The sequence below is a fragment of the Carlito syrichta genome, unplaced genomic scaffold, assembly GCF_000164805.1.
Source record: "Carlito syrichta isolate Samal-C Ts95f unplaced genomic scaffold, Tarsius_syrichta-2.0.1 Scaffold118060, whole genome shotgun sequence".
In the NCBI taxonomy this organism is placed as follows: domain Eukaryota; kingdom Metazoa; phylum Chordata; class Mammalia; order Primates; family Tarsiidae; genus Carlito; species Carlito syrichta.
The window spans coordinates 163,375-188,033 of NW_007062156.1; the positions used below are offsets into that span (position 1 = coordinate 163,375).

The 24,659-nt window shown below is 36.6% G+C and overlaps 1 protein-coding gene across 1 annotated transcript in view; it reads right to left on the bottom strand.

The window, feature by feature from the left end:
* Window positions 1–6,908: 6,908 nt before the first annotated feature.
* The window catches only part of FAM172A (family with sequence similarity 172 member A), a 197,818-nt gene continuing 180,067 nt past the window's right edge, over window positions 6,909–24,659 (bottom strand). The window contains exons 7-8 of the mRNA XM_021707472.1: window positions 18,562–18,646; window positions 6,909–6,976 (exon numbers count right to left, since the gene is read on the bottom strand). Of these exons, the coding sequence (XP_021563147.1) occupies window positions 6,909–6,976; window positions 18,562–18,646 (153 nt within the window). The remainder of the gene's footprint in view (window positions 6,977–18,561; window positions 18,647–24,659) is intronic.

Here is a 24,659-nt window from a genome sequence, read left to right on the forward strand (position 1 = left end):
ATAGGGGAATTGCAGGGTCATATGAAAGGTCATTTCTAGTTGTTTCAGAAATCGCCACACTGTCTTGCAAAGAGGTTGCACTAGTTTGCATTTCCACCAACAGTGTAGAAGCGTTCCTTTTTCTCCACATCCTCGCCAACATCTGTTATTGTTTGTTTTTATTAATGATGGCCATTCTCACCAGGGTTAGATGGTATCTCAATGTGGTTTTGATTTCCATTTCTCTGATGATGAGTGATACTGAGCACTTTTGCAAGTGGAGAAATGACAAAGTTTTAAAATTTAATTAGCCTGGCTAATTATTTATTTATTTATGTTAAAGAGGCGAGGTCTTGCTGTGTTACCTAAGTTGGTCTTGAACTCTGAGCTCCTTAGCCTCCCAAAGTGCTGGGATTATAGGCATGAACTATCACATCCAGCCTCCTTAGAATCTTTTAAAGAAACTATGAATGAATGCAAGCCAAATAGAATCACTCATGCTTTTTTAAAAACAAATTCTTGTTTTAAACATTAAATGCAACAATGACCACGAGAATATTAAAGAGGTGATTCCAGATTTAAAATTGTAAGCAGAATTTACTTAAACATGTACAGTAAAAACTCCTTTCAGCATTTTAAACCTTTTACAAAACTTTGGACAGTATTCAGTCAGTTTATCAAACTGAATCCTCTTCCAAATTCAAGTCACTATATTCCAAAGGTCTTAAATAGAACCAGCGAGGTTTTCAGTCTATCTTTTGAGCAAAAAGACTTATCCTCAAATCAAGATTTATCTGTCTAGAGTCCACTGCCTAAGCTTCCGGAGGTCTGCTCTTTATTTTGTGTGTGTGCCCAAAACACCAGGCAGAGGAAGGTTTAACTTCTGAAAGCCTTAGAACTCTAGGAAGAAATTATATCAAACCAACTGTGGATGGAAAACTGAAAGCAAGATTTCTATTTCACTATTTATTTAATGTAAATGTCACTCCTTTTTTGCATATTCAACTATACAACTACATGGCTCAAGAGGTGCAAAAATGTATACTGTGAAAATATACAGCATTTATTTTTAATTCTTATTTTGTTGTCAATCATGGCCTCACTGGCAAGTGTGCATCTGGTCAATGTCCAGCTAGAATTTTACATTTTGCTTATGTGGAATTTTCTGCAATAATTTAAATGCAAGCAAGACATTGGTCTTTTGTGATTGACAGATATGTAGATGAAACATAAGGAAGAAGCCAATAAATTTAAAGAAGTTTCTCTTAAGGATATGTTCTAGGGCAGGTGTCATTTTGAAAGGAAGACAATGTATGAAAGAACTGATGGGCTTTCAGAGGTTGAAGGAGAGCAGAGAAGAATAGGATATAAGCAGAAAACGACTAAAAGGGAAACAGCATGGAATCTGAGTAGAAGATTTAGGAGAATGAAGAAATAGGGAGCAGATACTGGAGAATAGTAAAATAAGGAGTTTAAACACTGCGTTTCTTTACAAGGTATATCAAGAGGCTCTGACGGTCCTCTGACAAGGCATGACTAGAATTAGGAATCAGATAATTTAGAAAATACAAAGACAGGAGCAGGAGAAAAATGACAACTTTTAAAATTCTCAAATACTGAAAAGCAATGATCAATCTCCCCAAAACTTGACTTGTTCAACAAAATAACTCCTAATAACAATAATAACTACAGGAAATCCTTGCTTTGCATGGTAATGTAGGGTTACAAAAATGACCATACAAGCTGAAACCAGGCAAAATGATCATAATAATCAATAGGAAAAATTATGCCTGTTCTGTGGCCCTTATAATGCATCACAGCTAAAATGAATAAGAGAATGAAAAAATAGTAAAAAATAATTTTATTTAGAACACTGTTATTTAAAACATAAGAGACTCTGAGAATTAAAGTGCTTTATTTCTTTGTAAAACATTTATTTAAAGTAGATTGATCAGTGCTTGCCTTCTTCTCGCCATATAACTTATGATATGGTTCAAGCATGGTTTTTCTATGCCTGGGCAAAATATCACACTCCTAACTTGGAATCAGCTTTCAATATTTTATCCTCTGCACTTTCAATGTTGTGAAATAGCTCAGAGAGTTCATTTAATGTGAAGGTTTTTTTTGTTGTTGTTGTTGTTTTGCTTTGTTGTTTTGCCAATGTCACTTCCTCTGGGACATCTTCATCCTTTTTTGTCATAAACAAGTTCCAATTTCATTTCCAGCTTTCATTTCTCTGTTGCACTGTCATCTTTGTTGGTCTAGTTTCTCTTTTGATCATTCATTTTTGTATAATGTGAGACAATGTTATCTGTGCACAAACTGGAAACAGATATGAAATGACCAATCAGTGACAGATTTTTAAAGAAGTGACATGATTGGCCGCTGATCATAATGTGTCTGTTATCCACATTGAGATCTGTGGACTGAAGGGTTAGTGGCAAACTTTGCACTTAATGCAGTTACTCACAGCTAATTATACTGCGGTAACTGAAATTTGAACTGTGTTTTCTGGGGGATTGGTGTCATTTAACTAAACTATGGTAACAAAAATTTGTGTATATCAGAACTGTGCAAAATGAGGCCTGCTTGTGATTATGAAGCCCTTACTATATGCCAGGTACTATTTTTGGAGTTCTGAATAGATTATTTTTCTTAATTCTCCATATACCTCAGTGAGAAGGTACTACTCTCACCCCATTTTACAAACAGTGTGACTGTGGATATTTATCTGGCCACACAAAATTAATTCTCCACATATTTGGAATAATGCAAATTTCCTACAGTCATGAAAAAAATCCAAAGATCTTTCTAATAAACGCTGATCTTACTGCCAATAATGGATTTGAGATGGCAAGTAACATATATTCATTTGGAATGTTTGTCTAGAGTAAAAAAGTTAGGTTCTCACAATACTATGGAGGGATGGTGGATACTTTTAGAAGATGAACTAACTCTTAGATAGCATAAGAGTATCATTTAATGAAAAAGAATGTTGGTGAACTAAGAGTTACTCTTGGATTCAGAAGAAGTTCATAAGTCCTTTACTTTCCCCATTCCCAACCCAACCATCCATTTCAAGGATTATCTTCTGACTAGAAGCAAAGAGAAACTTTTCAATAAGCACAAGACTTCTTTCTAGTAGACTGAGCTCCTTGAGGGACAGAAGTCATGTCTAATACTCTTTATACCCTTAGCCTCTAGACTAAAGGTATAAAGACTAGTGCCTAATTAGGCACTCAATAAACGTTTCTGGAATTCAAGAATAAATATGTATAGTTTCTTGCCTCAAGAGAACCAAGAATAACTCAAATTAGGAGTAAGACATGGAATTAGGCTCTCATTTTAGGGAGAACAAATGAATTAAGATAATTAATTAATTGGTAAAATAATTAAATTTGGACTTTCTAAGACATAAGGATTGCTGCTTATATTGATTTTATATACTTGTTATTGTTTATAAAGAAAAGCAAAGACAAATAACTCTGAGTGATTATTCCTTCAAAAGAAAATCTAAACTATAATGGTTATGGAAGACTATACCTGTTGTTCTAAAATACAAACTGAGCATCTCTAATTTCACATATACCAGTGTTCCCAAAATTGGTTATATTTAATCACTTACACTAGTGGCCTTAAATTTAAAAATGTCTTATTTTAAATTGAACCACTTTCCCTCTGAAAACTAAGCAGGAGAGGTCTAGCTATGATGCCATATAAATTAAAATGGAAAGGAGACTGAATTTACTTTAAGACAATTTATTAGAAGTAAATAAAAGTAAAACTTGGAACATTTTTGCTTTACTTTCTTAAAACTTCCAAAACATTACCTAATAACAAGAGAATCTTCATGCCAATATTGATTTTAGGTTATTAAAAAATTTTAATTGATGGTTTCTTTAAAAAGTCTCATTTATACAAATCACTCACAAATCTCATTTATTTTTTTATTTTTAATATTTTTTATTATGATGTTGTGGGATACAGTTAAGGGTTAGATATACTTTAAAAAGCTTAAAATGAGGTGTATTTTTTTAACCAAGTTTTTAGCAAGTCACTTCCACGGCATCTAAGAAATTAAGAAATTATGTAATAAAATTGAATTTTTCAAGGGCTGTGCCATATAGTTATGCAAAACATTTACAAACTAGCTGATATATGATTTCTCCATTTATTGGTACAACACATTGAATAGTTGGGGTCAGGTATGTCTGGCAGAAGGGTTTATTAATAGACACTATGGACAGAAATACTAGTACAAAGTCTCAAAAAATATTGAGACCTCAAATATCAGTTAAATCAAGTTTTACACCTACAAACAAGTCATTAATCCAAATTATCTTTCAGAATTTATCATTAAATGTAACTATTTTCCTTTAGAAAATCACTATATTTTAAGAAATATGACAAAGTAAGAACTTTAAAAATTACACTGCTGCTTTTAAAGTGCTGAACATCTTGAGATTATATAAATAAATTTTGCCTACGTAGACTGCCTAATGTTCACTCTGAATGTTCATTTTAGTTCCAAAGAATATTCGTTTAGATGTTTCAAATCACCTCTAGAAAGCAATGCAGTTTCTCTTAAGAGGCATGTTTGGGAGTATTTTGGCCAGCAGACAGATTTGTCACTGGTGACTTACTGTTTTGTTAGTCTGTCTGTGACAAGACAGAGCAGGCTGAGAGGGTATACCTGGGGGCAGAAAGGGAATGCATGGACGAGAGAAGACAGTGCAACCTTGTTGCTTGAAGGAGGCACAGAGTCCATGTCAAAGGTAAGTAAAGGACAAGTAGACCCAGGCAAACCACAGTCAGGTAGGGGAGACAAAGACATGTGGGCTGGAGGCATGTGAATCCCTCGACTGACAGGACAAAGCGTCATTAGGTGGGGGAGACTGGAAGCCAGGGAGACACTACAGACAAAAACTGTAAGAACAGAGTCAGACATAGAATAAGATCTTTATTCATACAACCAGAAGAGACTCAACCAGAAGAGAGTCAGTGCCAACAAACACACACAGAAAGACCCAAAAAGAACAGTGACCCAGACAGACCTGACAAAGCAGAGGGGAAACAGAGGATGAGTAAAGTCAAGACAGCCATGGGAAGGGAGAGCAGAACTCTGCATATGGTTAAAAGAATGAAAATATCTGTCTTCGGTACCACTGATCCCCAACTTGCTCTTCCAACAATTACGGACATAGCACTAAGGGGGCTGTAAGACACTACTACGGGGGCAGTAAAGGTAATTGTTCTTCCATATTATCTCATAACTTATAATTTTAAGGTACAAATACAAATTCTTATTATTCAGTTATTTATCTAAAAGCATTCCAAAAATAATTAGTTTAAAATTTTATCTTTAAAGAGAAGAGTTTAGCTCAGGAAAAGGAGAGTTGCCACCTTTACTGCCAAATTCTTCGAAGGATTTTTCACAAATTGGTTCAGAAAGCTGTAAAAAACATGGTGGCTATTTTTAAATTTTTTTAAGTGAGATTTTTTGGAGTGAGACTACTCATATTCACTGTGATTACTGGAAAATGGAAAGAGTCAAAATCACAGGATAATATTGGTCCTGATTAAATATATATAATAGGGGAAATGATTATATATAAATATATACATATATGTTATCTGTATGAATAAAGATCTTATATTTAGATGTAGTGCATGATTATTTAATATTTCCCGAGTCCCTGATTTCAGCTATTTATAATGTATGATTAACTGAAAATACTGAATTCCTGGTGGTCAACTTTAATAAGAGTCATCCCTTAAATGAAGTAGTAATTATAAGGTAGCTATAACAATTAATAAGGAAACTGATAAATAAAAGCTACAAGGCCAATTTTACAGTAATGAACAAAACTATCTGAAAGTGCTATTTAATTATGAAAATATCACTTAAAGGATTATAATATATATCTTTTGAATGGAAAGAAGAATGCTATAATTCTTGTGTAGAACGTGTAGTCAAAAGTGGTACAGTATCATATATGCTAATATGCCTTGAATTTTAAGGTTTGTTTACAAGGCAAAGTATAGATTTTCAATTACCTAATTAATTTGAGCTGTGTCTAAAAACATATTAGACAACTCAACTTGTCTTCACATTCTGAATGACACCACATTCTAGAGGCAATTACTGTTGATTTTTCATCGCTATCTTTAGAAGGAAGTGATTATTCACTAACAAAGAAGAGATATAACTCCTTAGTGTCATTTCCTCAAGAGGTATTTTCAGCAACAAAGTGAAGTGACTATTTAGCAAATATTCAGTAAGTTCAGTCAATGTAAACAGTCAATCTAGATATTTAAACAAAGGAAAATTAGGGTTACATTAGCAGGTTGTCTACAATTCAAATTCACCTTGTAATTGCTAACTTTCTACTGCACATTCTGGTGAGGAAACAGAGCTTAACAATTAGGTTCATGTTACCAATGGTCTGCCTCTTGACATCCAAAACCAAGAAAGACCCTCTAAGTAGAAGAATGACTTAAGATTAATTCTTAATCTAGAAGATATCTACTAGATGGTTTTTTTTCTTTTCCTTCTTTTTAAAAAAAATTTACTGTATACTGTTATCTTTCTAATTTGAGATGCCCAGATTTATAACAAGTGTTCTAAGCAAGCTGAAATAACAAAGAAATTCCAGTCTAAGCCATGGTAGGTGCAAGGAACAAAGCGATGGACACAAATTTTGGGAGAAAATATGCAGACAGGCATCAGGCCTCTAGACAACATCGTTTTCGTGAATCTAGGGCAGATCTTTCCTTTAACAGCACGTAGCAGAAACATCAGCCATGGGTAAAGCTTTCTCTCCAGTGCTAGGTGATCAGAAGCAAGTCAAGATCCCCTTCAGGTGAGACAGCAAGACTCCTCTGGAATAAGCAATGTTGTCTGTGAGTCCCAGAATGCTGTGCAAATGTCAGGCTTCAGGAATAGTGGAACAACCTTCATCATTCGCTGGTGACTCTGCCTCATGGTTACCATATACTTTAGAGGATGGGTAAAGTAGGCTTAAAGGTTCATACCCCCTCCTGCACACACACACTTCATGTCCCCTTGCTGCTTTAAATTTTCCCTACATAGAGCTTACATTCTAGCACGGGAGACACAATAAATGCCCACCTTCCTATATACTTTCTCATTTGTCTTGTTTATTGTCAGTTTTCTTGACTAGAATGCAAGCTCTGTATGGGACCTGTATCTGTTGCCTGTCACTGCTGTATCCCCAGGACCTGGAGCAATGTCTGGCTCACAGTGACTTCTCACTGAATGCTTGAATTCTCAATGACCATGTGGAACCCAGGGAGCACATTCAGATGGGGCTGAAATCTTTCTAGTCTTAGCAGCAGTACTTACCCAAAGGCAGCCCTGGGTAGAACCCAGTCTGGCAAAGAGTTTACTGTAAGCCATGTGCCAGCCAAAGAAAGCTGTGCTGATTTGCAGGCAGTCAGAAGACATCAGTGATCTGTAACCTGGGCTGTTTTCAAACATTTCTATTTTCCTTACCTTTCACCTGGGACAGTACCTCCTCACACACATCTGGAAATTACATGGGTGATTTTGGGGAGAGCAGCACACCACGCAAGACCTTTATTTTAATTTTTAGTAGAGACAGGGTCTCACTATGTTGCCTAGGCTGATCTTGAACTCCCAGATTCAAGCAATCCTCCCACCTCGGCCTCTCAAAGTACGAGTACTATGGGTGTGAGCCACTGGGCCCAGCCAAGATCTTTCTAATTTTATCTGAACTGCCACCCTAATGTCTTTTTCATTTTTGTCATTTCCAGATTTCTATATCCTATGAATGTTTTTCTTTTGACTATTAGTTTTCCTTTGAATTTCTTTACTATCTTTTCTTTCTGTAGCTCTGATTTCTGTGTAATATTTTGTGACCTTATCAATGTCACAGAGAACACAGGAAAACATAAAAGTTATTTATTGTTATAAAGAATTAGAGACAGGAAAACAGAAGAGAGGATACTTCCACACATGCCTTTTCACTTCTATAGGATTAAAACAATCAAGAATAATTTAAAATAAATGATAGCCTTAAATTCTAAAGTGCTTAATAAGAATAATAGTACCACCTAATATTTGTTCAGCATCTTTCTTCTAATGAATTCAAAATATCTCTCCAGAAACTATAAAAGTTGTCCTCCTACATTTCTACATAAGTGAGGCAGATATTTGCTGTTGCCATTTTAGAACAATTAAATAACCAAAATGTGGACTATAAAATAAACATAGATCCTTTTAGTTGATTACATCAGTCTCTGAATAACAGTTATATAATGGGCTGATTTTAGTAGTGGGAAACTACGTTTGTGTACCTAAAAAGAAGTGGGGAGTCAGTTACTTGTCATGGATTCAAGACCCCTCAAATAGCCACCATTTACTACTTGTTAATTAACAAAATGCTCCGACTTCATTTTAAGTAGGTATAACATTGCCAACTCTTAAGTGTGGGGCTGTTATGTATTAAGTAGTTTTTAAAAAGAAAAATAAAAACAATATGACTGTGTTGAAAATAATTATCAGGTGACATTTAAGTAAAATTTTAAAATTTGATTGTATCTGATTATAAATTATAAATACACAGGTAAACAACATTCATGAAGTTATTATGAGCAATACTTTTTTTTGTAAAGAAAAGCAAATTTAGATATAATGGAAAAAAGACAGTACTAAATGAGTGTGTATTTTTACAGGCGATTTTACTACTATCACTGTAAAACTTTCAGCCAACAGATTAAAGCATATCACAACAAAAATAAATTCTAATTTAGCAAGCTGGGGAAAAAAAGTCTTCATTAAAATTGCCTGAATATCCATTACAAATTTGTGGTCAGTTCACATGCTGAAATCTTCAAATAATATTAACATTTAAAATGACAGATAAATCGAGGCTTTGCTTCCAGAATCTCTATCCTGTTCCATTGGTCTATATGCCTGTTCTTGTACCTATGCCAGGCTGTTTTGATTATTGCAGCCTTATAGTAAAGTTTGAAGTCTGGAAGTGTGCTACCTCCTGCTTTGTGTCTTTTGCTAAGGATTGGTTTGTTTCATGGTTGTTTATGTTTCCATATGAATTTCTGTATTGTCATTTCCAGGTATGAGAAGAATGATGTTGGCAATTTAATGTAGATTGCCTTTGGTAGGATGGACATTTTAACAATGTTGATTCTTCCTATCCACGAGCAGAGAATATTTTTCCATTTGTTTGTGTCTTCTTGGATTTCTTTGAGCAGTGTTTTGTAGTTCTCATTGTAAAGGTCTTTCATGTCTCTGATTAGGAAGATGCCAAGGTATTTCATTTTTTTGTGTGTGGCTATTGTGACTGGGATTTGGGTCTCTGCCTGCTTGTTGGTATATAGGAATGCAACTATCTTTTGCACATTTATTTTGTACTCTGAGACTTTGCCAAAGTCTTTTATCAGTGCAAGCAGGTTTTTGACAGATTCTCTTGAATTTTCAAGGTATACGATCACATCATCAACCAATTCCCGATCAGAACCCTACCTGCCCACACCTTAAGAAATAAGACAGACAAGTGGGACCTCATCAAACTAATGAGCTTCTGCAAAGCAAAAGAAACCATCAAGAGAGCAGGAAGACAGCCCACAGAATGGGAAAAAATATTTGCCAATGGGATATCTGACAAAGGCTTAACATCTTGGATCTATAAGCAACTCAAACACGCCGAAAGGAAAAAAACAAACAGCCCCATTAAAAAGTGGGCAAAAGACATGAATAGACACTTCTCAAAAGAAGATATACGGGCAGCCAACAGACACATGAAAAAGTGCTCACTAATCATCAGAGAAATGCAAATCAAAACCACGTTGAGATACCACCTAACAGCAGTAAGAATGGCCATCATTAATAAAAGAAACAACAACAGATGCTGGCAAGAATGCGGAGAAAAAGGAATGCTTCTACACTGCCGGTAGGGAGTGCAAACTAGTGCAGCCTCTTTGGAAGACAGTGTGGCGATTTCTGAAAGAACTAGAAATTGACCTTCCATATGACCCTGCAATTCCTCTATTGGGAATATACCCAGAGGAACTCAAGTCATTCTACAAAAAAGATACCTGCACACGTATGTTTGTTGCAGCTCTATTCACAATAGCAAAGACATGGAACCAATCATGCTGGATATCGAAGCTGGACTGGGTAAAAAAAATGTGGTACATATATACAACGGAATATTATGCAACCATAAAGGAGGACAAACATATGGACTTCACAGCAACTTGGATGGATTTAGAGTCCATCATACTCAGTGATCTATTACAGAAACAAAGAACAGAGTACCATATGTTCTCACTCATAAGCAGACCTTGAACAATTATAATGCTATAAGAGAGGGATTGGTAGTAGTGAGAAACTATCAGGGGAGGGGGTGGGATTGGCATTTGAGGGAAACTGCTGGGGAGGGAGGGGTATACCTCATCAACAAGGGTACCTACATAATCAACGTTTGTGTACCTAACCCTGAATTGTACCCCACATCTTTATAATAAAAATAAGTAAACAAAAAAATAAATAAAATGACAGATAATAGAATTACTGATCAGAGAAATTCAGGTGTTTCAAAGGTTCTTCAACAAACTTTGGTTATTTTTATTTGAATTTCCTGCCATCACCTCAATCAAACATGTCATAAAACAATTTCACCATCTCTTTGTTTCCCTATCCAACCCACTACTTCCTATAATGCTACTTTCTTCTTCTTTTTTTTTTTTTTTGAGTTGGAGCCTCACTCCGCTGCCCAGACTGGAATGCAGTGGCACGCTCCCGGCCACCGCAGCTTGACCTGCTGGGCTCCAGCAATCCTTCTACCTCAGTCATCCAAGTAGCTGGAACTACAGGAACGCGCCACCACGCCTGGCTAATTTTTGGTTTATTGTAGAGATGAGATCTCGCCAAGTTGCCCAGGCATGTCTCAAACCCATGGGCTCAGGCAATCCACTCACCTCGGGCTCCCAAAGCGCTGGGATTACAGACTGAGCCACCGAGCCCGGCCTATAATGCTATTTTCATTGTCCCAGTTTCTTGGTCAGAATCTTATCACCACCCTTTCCTTTGACCTCCACACCAGATCTGTTTACTGTCAAGGAGGTGGCATCTTCCTGAATATGTCTGGTGGAGCTCTCCTGTCCTCTCCAACCCACTGTCACCATCCACATCTTCATTCCATCAACATCATATACTTGCTTTATTGTCATAGCTGGATGAGTGTCCTGTCTCTGTCTTCTTATTCCTCTCCTTTATCCATTTACTAAATTAATCTTTGGTCATGTCATACCCCTTGTACAACATTTTTTAAGGACTCTGAGGAAAACCACAAGTTTTGGTTGAAAAAGTGTTAAGTTTTTATAAATAGGTGTGGAAAATGCTGGAGGTGCTAAATCCAATTCTTTTCTCATTTAATGCAACCTAATGTTGATGCCAAAAGGAAGAAGCAACCCGCTAGCACAGGGCCAACACACAATTATTATTATCATTTTTTCTTTGGAAATTTCTGGAGTAAACAATAGTCACAATGAGCTCTTGTTCATGGCTATGTCCCCAGCTTCCAGAATAGTGCCTGGAACACAACAGGTACTCAATAAATATTTCAGGCATAAATGAATATGTACTGGGGCTTGTACATAAGAAGTGTCCTTCGGATTTAGGCCAAATTCATTGGAACAAAAAATTCACAGGGAATAGAAGGTTATATAGAGTAGCAACTTCTGTCATAAGAAAAAAAATTATCAGAGAAGAGCTGAAGAATGAAGATGACTCAGTATAGTGAGTATGATAAAGAAGAAATTTAATATCTTCTTCTGATAAATTGCACAGCAGTGGGGGGAACAGGGTCTTCAACAAGTATCCCAGCATCAGAGACAGGATGAACCTTACAAGGATTTAGTCTCAAAAAAGGTTTAGGTTGTTTCTGCTTATGCTTATGTAATCATCAGAGTTGAAATTTATTTTTGATGTGTTAATTATCTACTGCTGTGGAACAAATCACCCCAAAACTTGGCAGTTAAAAATACACATTTATTATCTCATAGTTCTTGTGGGTCAGAAATCTGAACACAGCTTAGCTGAGTGACCCTAGCTCTTGGTCTCTCACAAGGCCACAATCAAGGTATTGGCCGGGGTTCCAGTCATCTCAAGGTCAACTGGAGGAGATTCTTCCAAGGTCAATTGTGGCAGTTTGCAGATCTCAAGTTCTCACTGGCTCTTGGCCAGAGACACCTGTTTCTTGCCATGAGGGCCTCTCCATAGAGCAGCTTACAACATGGCAGCTGGCTTCCATCAGTGAGCAGGGGAGAGGACAAGAGAAAGCCTGAAGTCAGTCATTGACAAGTTTTACCATGCTCCCCACTGTCCTTAAGCAGCAAGCCTGACAGAATGCTACAATGACCTTTTGAAGACTGCATTACGGTGCCTGCTAGGTGACAACCCCCTGTGAGGTTGGGACAATGTCCTCCAGAATTTGGACTTTTCTCTAAATCCACATTTAATATATGTTGCTATTTATCCAAGAATTGAGAATAAAGGGAGGTGGAAATGGGGCTGCCTCCTCATCCTATTACCCTTAGGGATCCACTAGCAAAATTGTTGCTTCCCATTCCCATGACTTCATACCCTGCTGGTCTAAAGGTCTCAGTCCAATGGGAGAAATATTTCTATTGGTGGCACAATAATGATTCCTTTGAACTGGAAGTTGAGACTGTCATCTTGCTACTTTGGGATCCTTATGCCACTGAAGTAACAGAAAACAGATGTACTGGATGAGTAGTGGATCTTGATTTCCAAGGGAAAATCAAGTTGCTACCACACAAGGGGGCTAAGCAGCACTGGTAAGTACTTCCTATAATTATAGGCAACAACATAGGTTACCACCTAATTCAGGCAGGACTGTGAATAGCCCAGACCCTTCAAGAAAGAAGATGTGTGTTGTTCCTCCAGGCTAAAAACTTGACCAACTCAGATGCTTGCTGAGGGCAAAGGGAACATAGGTAAATCTCATTTTATTGTGCTTCACTTTATTATACTTTTTATTTGTTTATTGCACTTTTTCTTTGTGTCTTTTACAAATTTGTGGCAACCCTACATTGAACAAGTCTATCAGTGCCGTTTTTCCAACAGCATGTGCTCACTTCATGTTTCTATGTCACATTCTGGCAATTCTCATAATATTTCAAATGTTCTCATTATTATCATATTTGTTATGGTGATCTGTAATAAGTGATCTTTGGTGTTACTATTGTAAATGTCTTGGGGTGCCATGAACTGGACTCATTAAAGATGGTGAACTTAACCAACAAATGCTGAGTGTGTTCTGTCTGCTCGGCTGACGGAGCAGTTCTCCTGTCTCTCTCCTTCTCTTCAGGCCTCCCTATTCTCAGAGACACAATAATATTGAAATGAGGCCAATGAATAACCCTTCAATGGCCTCCAAGCAGTCAAGCGAAAGGAAGAGTTGGTTGTATGTCTCACTTGAAATAAAAAGCCAGAAATAATTAAGCTTAGTGAAGAAGGCGTGTCAAAAGCCTAGACAGGTCAAAAACTAGGCCTCTTGGGCCAAACAGTTAGGAAAGTTATGAATGCAAAAAAGTTCTTGAGGAAATTAAAAGTGCTACACCTGTAAACATAAAAATAATAAGAAAGGTAAATAGCCTTATTGCTGATATGAAGAAAGTTTCAGTGGTCTGGAGAGAGGATCAAACCAGCTATAATATTCCCTTAAGTGAAAGTCTAATCCAGAGCAAGGCCCCAACTCTCTTCAATTCTGTGAAGGCTGAGAGAGGTAAGAAAGATGCAGAAGAAAAGTTGAAGCTAGTAGAGGTTGGTTCATGAGGTTTAAGGAGGGAATCTGTCTCCACAGACTAAAAGAGCAAGGTGAAATAGCAACTGCTGATGGATAAACTGTAGCAAGTTATCCAGAAAATCTAGCTAAGATTATTGCTGAAAGTGACCACACTAAACAACAGATTGTCAGTGTAGACAAAATAGCCTTCTATTGGAAGAAGATGTCATCTAGGACTTCCATAGTTAGAGAGGAGAAGTCAATATCTGGCTCAAAAGCTTCAAAGAATAGGCTGACTCTCCTGTTAGGGGTAAATGCAGCTGGTGACTTTAACTTGGAGCCAGTGGTCGTTTACCATTCTCAGAATCCTAGGACACTTAAGAATTATGCTAAATCTACTCTGTCTATGATCTATCAATGGAAAAGCAAAGTCTAGATGACAGCACATCTGTTTATAGCATGGTTTACAGAATATTTTAAGTCTAATATTCTTTCAAAATATTGCTGCTTATTGACAATGCACCTAGTCACCTCTTAAGACCTCTGGTAGAGGTATACATGGAGATTGATACTGTTTTCATGTCTACAACACTAACACAACAACCATTATGTAGCCCATGGATCAAGGAGTAATTTCAAATGTTAAGTCTTATTATTTAAGAAATATATTTTATAAGGCTATAGCTGCTATAGATAGTGATCTGTCTGATGGATTTGGGCAAAGTCAATTGAAATCCCTCTGTAAAGGATTCACCATTCTAGATACCGTTAAGAACATTCATGACTCATGGGTAAAGGTCAAAATATCAATAAGTACAGGAGTTTAGAAGAAGTGGATTCCAACCCTCATGGATGACTTTGAGAGGTTCAAGACTTCATCAGAGGAAATAACCGCAGATATGGTGGAAACAGCGAAATAACTGCAGATATGGTGGAAACAGCAAAATAACTAGAATTAAAAGTATAGCCTAAAGGTGTGACTGAATTGCCACAATCTCATGATCAAACTTGGAATGAATAAGGTGTTGTTTCTTATGGATGAACAAAGAATGTGGTTTTTGGAGATGGAATCTACTCTTGATGAAGATACTGTGAATATTGTTGAAATGACAACAAAGTGTTTAGAATAATATATAAACTTAGTTGATAAAGCAGTGGCAGGGTTTGAGAGAATAGACACCAATTTTAAAAAGAAGATCTACTGTGGGTAAAAAACTATAAAACAGCATCGCTTGCCACAGAGAAATCTTTGGTGAAAGGAAGAGTTGATGTGGCAAAGTTCATTGCTATCTTCTTTTAAGAAATTGCTGTAGCCACCAACCTTCAGCAACCACCACTCTGATCAGTCGGCCATCATCAACATCCAGGCAAGACCCTCCACCAGCAAAAATATTACAATTTACTGAAGGCTCAGATGATTGTTAGCATTTTTCAGCAATGAAGCATTTTTACGTTAAGGCAATGCTATTGCACACTTAATAGATTGTAGTACATAATTGTTAAACACACTGGGAAACAAAGAATTCATGTCTCACTTTATTGAGATATTTGCTTTACTGTGGGTTGTCTGGAACCAAACCCACAACAACTCTGCTGTATGCCTCTCGTGAATGGGTAGTGGGAAGGTAGTTATAAATATCGGCTATGACTACATGACCAGTTGCAGTTGCAAAAACAATGTAGTAATATTCCTTATTTCTTTCATATGAATATTTTTGTGTATGTATACACATACATATAAAACCTAAATCTTTTTGTTTTAATTGCCTGTCTTATTCTCTTATCATCTCATGTAACATGTATTAAAATAATTAACTTTATTTCTCAGCACTTAAACTACAGGCTACCAAAGGGGAGAAGAAGAATGAATAACAGCAAAGGACAATAAAGAGACTTTGTATCCTCTTCTGGGGAAAGGGTTAGTATGTTTTCAGCTGTAGATGGGATGGCTGCACCATGTTTGGTGGAAGCATGATCTTATTAACTGATATCTTTACTTGGAGATTAAGTCTGTTTTGAGGAGAGGTACATGAGTGTCAACCTGGCAAGAGGTGGACTTTGGGGACTTTTTAATGTGTCCATTTGGCTAGGCTGAACTATACTTCCCAGAATTCCTTTTCTTATCTGCTTCTGGTCAGGAGATTTTTGTGTGTGGAAGATTTGGAGGGTTAATGTGAAGCAGCAGCCATTTCTAGCTCACACATGTCATTTATCTGATGGCTCGTCCTCTGGTGTGAGGCAACAGCTAGGACTGCATCTGTCCCACCCTGCCCTGGAGTCTCCTTCCATATCTCTGCCTACTGGAGCAAGTATGTGTGTGTTTACTCCATGACAAAGGGCACAGACTTTTCCAGGAACCCACACCACCCAAGACAGCAGCAACAAGAATTGACATAGGGGGCAACCCCTTTGGGTCTCCTCCCACTGTGGGAGATTTTGTGTCCTCTCAATAAATCTTGCTTTCAAAAAAAAAAAAAAAAAAAAGAACTGATATAGGTTTAAGTTCATCCTTGTGGACTCCAGCTTTTACTTATGGGTTCTAGCTCATTCTCACTCACTGCCACTTGGCATCCATCTTCCCTCTCCAACTGTCTGCTCTGTGAACTCAAGCTCCAGTGTCAGGTGCAAAGCCAACATCCTTACAGTGACTGCTTAACTAGCTCTGGTCAAATCTCAGTAACAAATCCTTATTTATATGCAATGCATCTTCATTTTTGTGGATCCTGTATTTGAGAATTCACCTACTCACTGAAACTTATTTGTAACTCCAAAATCAACACTCCTGACACTTTTGCAGTCATTTTCATGTGCAGAATGGTGAAAAATCTGAGTCATCCATTCCCAGTTCAGGTTGAACAAGGCCATGCTCTGCGTTTGTTTCAATTCTCACACTGTGAAGTTTACACAGACTATTTAGTGCCACGTTTTTCATCTTTTGGTGCTTTTGTGCTTTTAGTGCTTTTGTTGGTGATTTCACTGTTCAAAATGGCTACCAAATGTAGTGCTGATGTGCTGTCTAACGTTCCTAAGCACAAGAGGGCTGCAATGTGCCTTACGGAGAATACATGCATGCTAGATAAGCTTCAGTCAGGTGTGAGTTAGTGTGCTCTGGGCTGTGAGTTCAAGATTAACAAATCAGCAATATATATTAAATAAAATGTCTTTAACAGAAACACACACAAACCAAGTTTATATATTGATTGGTTGACAAAAATGTGACCAGAAGTTCACAGGAACCTAGCCCTGTATTTCACTTAGGAGCAATGATTGACTCAGTATTTGCTAATTCAGTGCTCTCAGTGACTTCACAAAATATAACTAGTATAAGTGATAAGACTCGATTGTGTAATATATATGAATACAGACAGACTTACGGAGTCTATAATACTTAGTGATCTATCAACGAAACAAAGAACTAAGTACCACATGTTCTCACACATAAGTGAACCCTGAACCTTTACCATAGTACTATAAGAAAGGGATTGGCAGTAGTGGGATACTGCCAGTGGGGGATGATACACATCAATAAGGGTACCTGCTCTCAAAACCAGGTGAAGTGGGAACCAAAAGGAGGCCAAACTTTACCTGTAAAATGACCACTTATATACCTAATCCTGAATTGTACCCCACATCATTGAAAATAAATAAACAAATAATATGTATGAGTACACATACAGATATATAGATATAATATTGTGGCATGTATATCCTTTAGTGGTTCTATTTCTCTAGTTGAACCCTGACTGATAGACCTGTTAAATTTAGCTATAATGATAGTTCAGTTGAAGTTTATGTATTAATAATAGGGACGTTTAGTTATAACAGTAGTTCTTTACCTAGAATTTGAAAAATTCTCCAAATTATTTCTATCAAAATATATAAACATGTCTGCAACTCTAAGTAGTGACTAGTGATTAGCTATCACTTATGATTGTTACATAGCGTTGTCTACATTCCAAGCTTCTGCCCATTCTCCAGCATTCACGGCCAGAGCAAGCTTACTTCCATTATTTGTCATACCACATTATCACTGCTCATTTGGTTGGGAACTGTGAAAGTCAAATCCAGAAAGCAACTATAACTGTCACTCTCTCTTCTTACCTAGATACTCAAATACAAACTTTGTATGGACTAGAAGTTGGTGCTACCTTTAGACTTTCTGGGACTCAACTGCTCCCTGAGGTGCTCACCTCTTTCCCACTCAACAGGTAAGCCAGTCTTGCCTCTGTTCCTGTGAATATCGTCAGATCCATCCTGCCCTTGCTCCTTAAGTTGGTCTGTTTCTTTGGTCTACTATGAATATCTTCTCACAATCTAAAGCCTATCTAACACAGGCTCCAGCTAAAATCTTTGTAGAAAAAATTTTTTTTCTAAAGACTCTAGGACACACAGTGCCTGAACTGCCTATCATAGCATTGAGTTGGTACTCAACCAAAAGCACATATTCTATGAATCTTCCTGTATGGTATCAGTCCTTGTCTTTTAGGTGTTTATGTTTACATATCTCAACTCCCTAAACTTCAACAGCAACTATCTAATTACTTTTGAATCGTTCTACCTATTTATCTTACTAAGCTTGCTGGTAAGCATTTTAAGCTATTAACAAATTTATGGCAGTAGATTAGACCCATGCACAATGTTACTAGTGATTCATTCAACAACTCAAAGCAGAATAACAAACTTAATTCACAAAACAGAATTTTTCATTTCATTAGCATATTTTTAACCTTAAAAAATAATCACACATCTTTCATCAAACACATACCTGCTGAGACTCGGGGACAGTCAGGTAACATGGACTCCACTGATGTGTCTAATGGTTCTGAGCTGGAGACCCAATTACAACAGTTCTACAATGTAATAGAGATAATACTGTTGAGACATAGTTTAGGTAAAGAGCAAATTTTTAGGCTTAAGATATGATACACATACATTTATCCTATAAAATCAACCACTAGAGGTGTATTCAAATTATTTTTCATATACATTACATTTTTCTTAAGTGAACAGTCAGTAATTATTCATGATTAAAATGATTGTGGAAAAAAGTTTATCTTTTACAATTCAGCAAATCGTCCATGTTAATATTAAGATGACATGTAACTTTCTGTGAACCATGATGCAATACATTTCTAAGAGAAGTTTAGATTGCCAAGGTGTAAACAATAAAGGGATTATAATTAAGGGAAAACAAAACAAGGTGTCCATTTTTAACTTTGAGATTAAAATATTAATGTGAACATGTGAAATAGATAATTTCTAAACTACATTCTTTGTGTAATATAAGAAGAAGTGAATTTTGCATTTACTCCTCAAAATCTGGCCCATATAAAAATACTATCTTTGAATTTTTACTTTGACTTGCTCAGTGAAGGTGATAAAAAGAGTTATAAAGAAACACAACCTGATGAAGTGTAGCTGTGTGTCTTATGATACAAAGCCCTCAATATTAAAGACCAACCTGTAAGGTAATAATGACTTATAACTCAGATAAATGAAATTAAAATCTATATTCCTTCCATACATTTTGAGTATGTATTTGGAGTCTGGCTTAAAAAATGTGATTAACTTCATATAGTTTAAAAAATTTTTCTCAACACACACATACACATATACACACACAATGAATTTCCAGACAGACTTTATTTTAAAAGAAATCATCCCATCAATCATGTTGGAAAAATCAGTGATTCCTATTCTGGTAAACAAGCATGTATTGTGTATTTTTAGATGCTTGCTGCCCTGGTTGTGCACCATGGAATCCGTCCTCACTGTGGAAAGATCCTTGACTGGTAGATCAAGTATCTTATTGTATTTCCTTAATTCATTCTGTCTGGAAGAAGATGTCAGCTGTGTTGCAGTGAGGAGAGAATTTCAAAGGCCCCAGTCCCCACCAATAAAGGCTAAGGAATGGCTTTTGAATAGATTTGTCAGGGCAACCCTACTGTTCTGGGACCAGGGAGAGCAGGAATTACATAAAGGAAGGGTTGCTGTATGAGATTAGAAAGTGAAGTTCACAAAGCATGGCAGATTTTTGTAAGAAACACTGGATCAATGAATCTATTGAACTGTGTAGAAAAAAAAAAACCCATGAAAACAAACACAATATCTAGTAATGTTCTTAAATGCTTTCTCTCATTTTACATTTAAAATGGATAAAATATTAGTATTTCTCATGGATCACAAAAGCTTGACGGTTTAAAGTGGATACATAATCTATAATGTTCACTCCTAATCTTAATTAGCAACTGAATGCAAAATTATACAATGTGAGAGCAGAAATTACAAAATAGGATTTTAGAAGATATTTCATACATTCGAAATAAGTAAAATTAATATTACCATTGATAGAATACCACATCAGAGAGTTCTAGATAATGCAGAAGATTAGCACACAATTAGCCAGCTTTTATATACAATGTGACACTTGCTTGTAAGAAATAAGTATTCTCCAAAGCAATGTCAAGATATGTAAATGGATGATTTGTTTTATCATTCATCACAGCCTCTAATAAATTCAAAAATCATGACTTCTATAGGTACTAAAAATAGGCTCCCAATGATACAGGAGATAGCTTCAATGAAGAATGACTTTCTCTTTCTCTCTCTTTTTCTTAAACAATTCCGTCTTTTCAATGACAGCAATTAGCACTACCGACAGACAGGCAGCGATTAGGTACTGCATGTATTTTAATTATTATTCCTCCTACTAGTACCTCCAAATCTGATGAAAGTCAGCTGTTACCCAGGTGATATGTCAGTCTTCCCACACTCACCTACACTTCACATACGTAAAGCTACGTCTTATAGGATTTTCTAGTATCAATAAAAGTGATGACACATTACGATACGCAGGTGATTAATCTTTTTTTTTTTTTAACTTCTTATTGACTTTAAAAAGCTGAGCAAAATAAGCTTTTGTCCAGTTTTCTCAGGTCATTTTTAGCTCAAATACTTAAAGCAAAATATAAGATTTTATGATTCAGAAATTTCTGTTTTTATCTAGACATGTTTAAGGCTTTGTTTGCTCATAAAAATTGGATAGAAGTTAAACACCTTATAGTTAAAGCGAATACGTCCAGAAGTTCTGTGGAATAACAAAGTACCTGTGTAGGATTATAAAGGTCGCTACTGTCATTTCAAAGAGTACATATGTTTGTGCATATGTGCATACACATATGCATGTGACAATTTTACCCTTTGGGAAAAGTATATAGAAAAAAGGGCTAAGCAAGCTAAAATGTTTGCCAGATGCAAAGTATAATTCAACAAAATAACATAAACATGTTGGAAGATATATGTAAAGAAAAACATGTAGCCATTACATATGAATTCAAACATACTGAAAAATATATGTAAAGAAAGACATATAGTCACTACATATGAATTTAATCATACTGGAAAACATATGGAAAGATAGACATATAGCAATTACATGTGAATTCAAACACACTGGAAACTATATGTAAAGACACATATACCCACTAATAGGAATTCAAACATACTAGAAAATATTTGTAAAGAAAGATACATATAACCATTACATGTGGTTTCAATCTGTCTGAAATTCCATCTTACTGAATCCAACTCCCTATTCTGAGATATGTTTCTGTAGTTTAGAAACCGAATCTCAGCCAGGCTTGGCGGTTCAGCCTGTAATCCCGCACCTTTGGGAGGCTGAGGTGAGTGGATTGCCTGAGCCCGCGGGTTCGAGACCCGCCTGGGTAACTTGGTGAGACCTCATCTCTACAATAAATCAAAAAATCAGCCGGGCATGGTAGCGCGCACTGTAATTCCGGCTACTCGGAAGGCTGAGGCGGCAGAATAGCCGGAGCCCAGCAGGTCGAGGCTGCGGTGGCCGGGAGCGGCCACTGCACTCCAGTCTGGGTGACAGAGTGAGACTCCAACTCAAAAAGAAAAAATAAAGAATTAGAAACCGAATCTCTCTCACTGTTCTTCTAGTATTATTTATTCCTCTTTTCAATGCCCATTTATTCCTCAACCCAGTTCTTCAGTTAGGATGAACTTCCAAAAGTGTCCACGCTAGTGACACAGGTAGCCTATCAGGAAAGTTCTACCTAAATTTAAAACATGCTGGGTGTGTTAGCAGCCCCTGAGATCTTATTCTCAGGTGTGCTGAGTGGGCACCAAGGCATGATGCCTAGAGGTGCTGATGGTGCTATGCTTGCATTCCAGGTGCAATAGCCCCTTGTTCCAACAAACAATCAGAGAAAGAAGCCCTTGGCCAGGGCTGGCAGATTGTTATGGATCATAAAACTATTGTTTCTCTGGGTCAGAAGGAAAAATAGAAAAATAGGCAATATAGTGAAATGTAGTAATAGGCAATGTAAAAATAGGCAATGTAGTGTTTCTTAAAGTTTAGTGTTTTCAATTTAAAGTTTTTTTACTCTAAGATTGTGATCCTATAGATCTGGGTGGTTGTAAACTTTCCTCTGTAAAATCCAAAAGTTTGGAGGCTATTGATGTGGACTATTGATGTCTAGAAACCACAGTACTAAGTGACTCCCTTTGACACGTGAACCAAGAGTCAATAATATTTCATAGTAGAAATGAAATGAATTCAATTTTTAAAGTAAAAGGTTAGAACTAAATGTATTATATTGAAAGAGAAAAGTAGGTACTTTCTATTCCTGTGTAAGGTTTTGGAGGTATATGGAGAAGCTTTCTGCCTCGGCTGAGGCCAGGTTTTGATTCATTGGTATTGCATTTGTCTAAGTTGTAAATCACCATTGCTTTAGAGGTTGATCTTTACTATGGAAGGTTTTGTGTGCTCAGATAAATAAAATTATGATTCACCAGGTTGCGATTGCAGGGCCAGTACTCAGAGCTGAATGGTGACAGGAAGGGTTCACAGCCGTTAAGCAGAACTGAACATCTGGCTTGGCTGGATAGTCTCACAGGCCAAGGGTACATCAGGAAACACCATTTGCCCACTCAGCCTTGACAGTTCTGGAGCTTGAGGGAAAAAGTGCCTCTCAGGAGCTGCCTCCAGTTTCTTTTCACCTCTCCGTATGATGTTGGCTTAGCAGCTATGTGTGGTCTTTTAGTTGAGAGCATGTTTCACTTGGAGTAATTGCCAAAAGTAGTCCCCTTTGACCTTCTCTTTCAAAGGAGTCATTATTTAAAAACTACACAAGTAATACAAGAATATATTCCTCAACCTTTGTTCTGTTTGCTAAATTTGTAGTTTAAAAAAGTCAGCTTTTTATAGTCAACAAATGTATATAACATGAGTAACTATCACATTATTTAATTTTATTATTTTATTTTTAGAGACTTAGAGGCTACAAATATATTTTTGTTACATGGATATATTGCATGGTGGTGAAGTCTGGTTGGTAGGTGTAACCTTCACCGGAAGAGGGTATATTGTACCCATTAAGTATTTTTTCATCCCGCACTATTCCTCACCCTCTCACCCTTCCAAGTCTCAGATGTTTATAATTCCACTTTCGATGTCTATGTATACACATTATGTACCTCCCACGCATAAGTGTGAACATGTGGTATTTGATTTTCTGTTTCTGAGTTATTTCACTTAAGATAATGGTCTCCATGTTGCTGTGAAAGACATGAATTCATTCCTTTTTTTATGGCTGCACAGTATTCCATGGTGTACATACATTATATTTTCTTTATCCAGTCATCTTTTTGATGACTTTTTTAGGGCTGGTTTCATGAATATGCTGTTGTGAATAGTGCTATGGTAAACATATGACTGCAGGTGTCTTTTTAATATGATGATTTTTTTTCTTTTGGGTAGATACCGAGTAGGGAATTGCTGGATCAAATGCTAGTTCTATTTTTAGTTCTTTGAGAGATCTCCATACTGTTTTCCATAGAGGTTGTATTAATTTACATTCCCATCAACAGTGTATGTGCATTCCCTTTTCTCCGCATCCATGCCAACATCTGTTGTTTTTTGTCTTTTTAATAACAGCCATTCGGACTGGTGTGAGATAGTATCTCATTGTGGTTTTCATTTGCATTTCTCTGATGACTAGTGAAGTTGAGCACTTTTTCATATGTGTTGGTCACTTGTATGTATCACATTAATTTAAACCTGCTTACAAAACAAAGAACTATTTTACTAATTTTTAGTATAAAAGAAATGAGTAGGCAATTTGTACTACTGTCTTACTCCCACATTTTAAAGCAGTGTTTTGTGAAATAATGGAGCCAGTCGCAAAGAGGATAAAAGCACTGAGGCTTGCTCTACAACCAGACTGTTATTTTTGTGGACATTTCATTTAACTAATACCCCTCTTGGGAGGGTATCTGCAAAATATCTCAGTTTTTTGGTTGATTCCAAAAGAAGTTAGAGTATTAGGTAGTAGGGAAGAAGAATGCCGCAGGACACAAAGGTGACCCTACCACACTTTTCTCCCAATAATAGCCCTTTAATGTGATCTGGGCTCGTTTGTTCTTCATTATTTCAAGGAGTCCTGTAGAGTGGACAGGACTCAGAAAACAGAAAGATGACGGAAGGGAGTTCCATCCTGAGTGTTTGGAAACACCAGACTCTTATCTTGCCAAACTATACTGAAATCCTCTCCCCCAAGGGTCACACATTTAGGTGGCTTCTTACAAGGACATCTGTCACAGGCTTTTAGAGCCTCCTTTTTTGTTTTCATTTTGGGGAAGAACTCTGAGCAGTGTTAATTTCAAAGTTCCACCAAGAATGATCTAATAATTTTTATCTCTAGGATATCATGGTATTTTCCATAATAATACAACTCAGTTCTTTACACAACACCATTTACTTTTCAAGGAGTTTTCTTCTTGGGCATTCATTACCTTTGATTTTCACAACAGCTCACAAAGTCGATGGATTAAGAATTA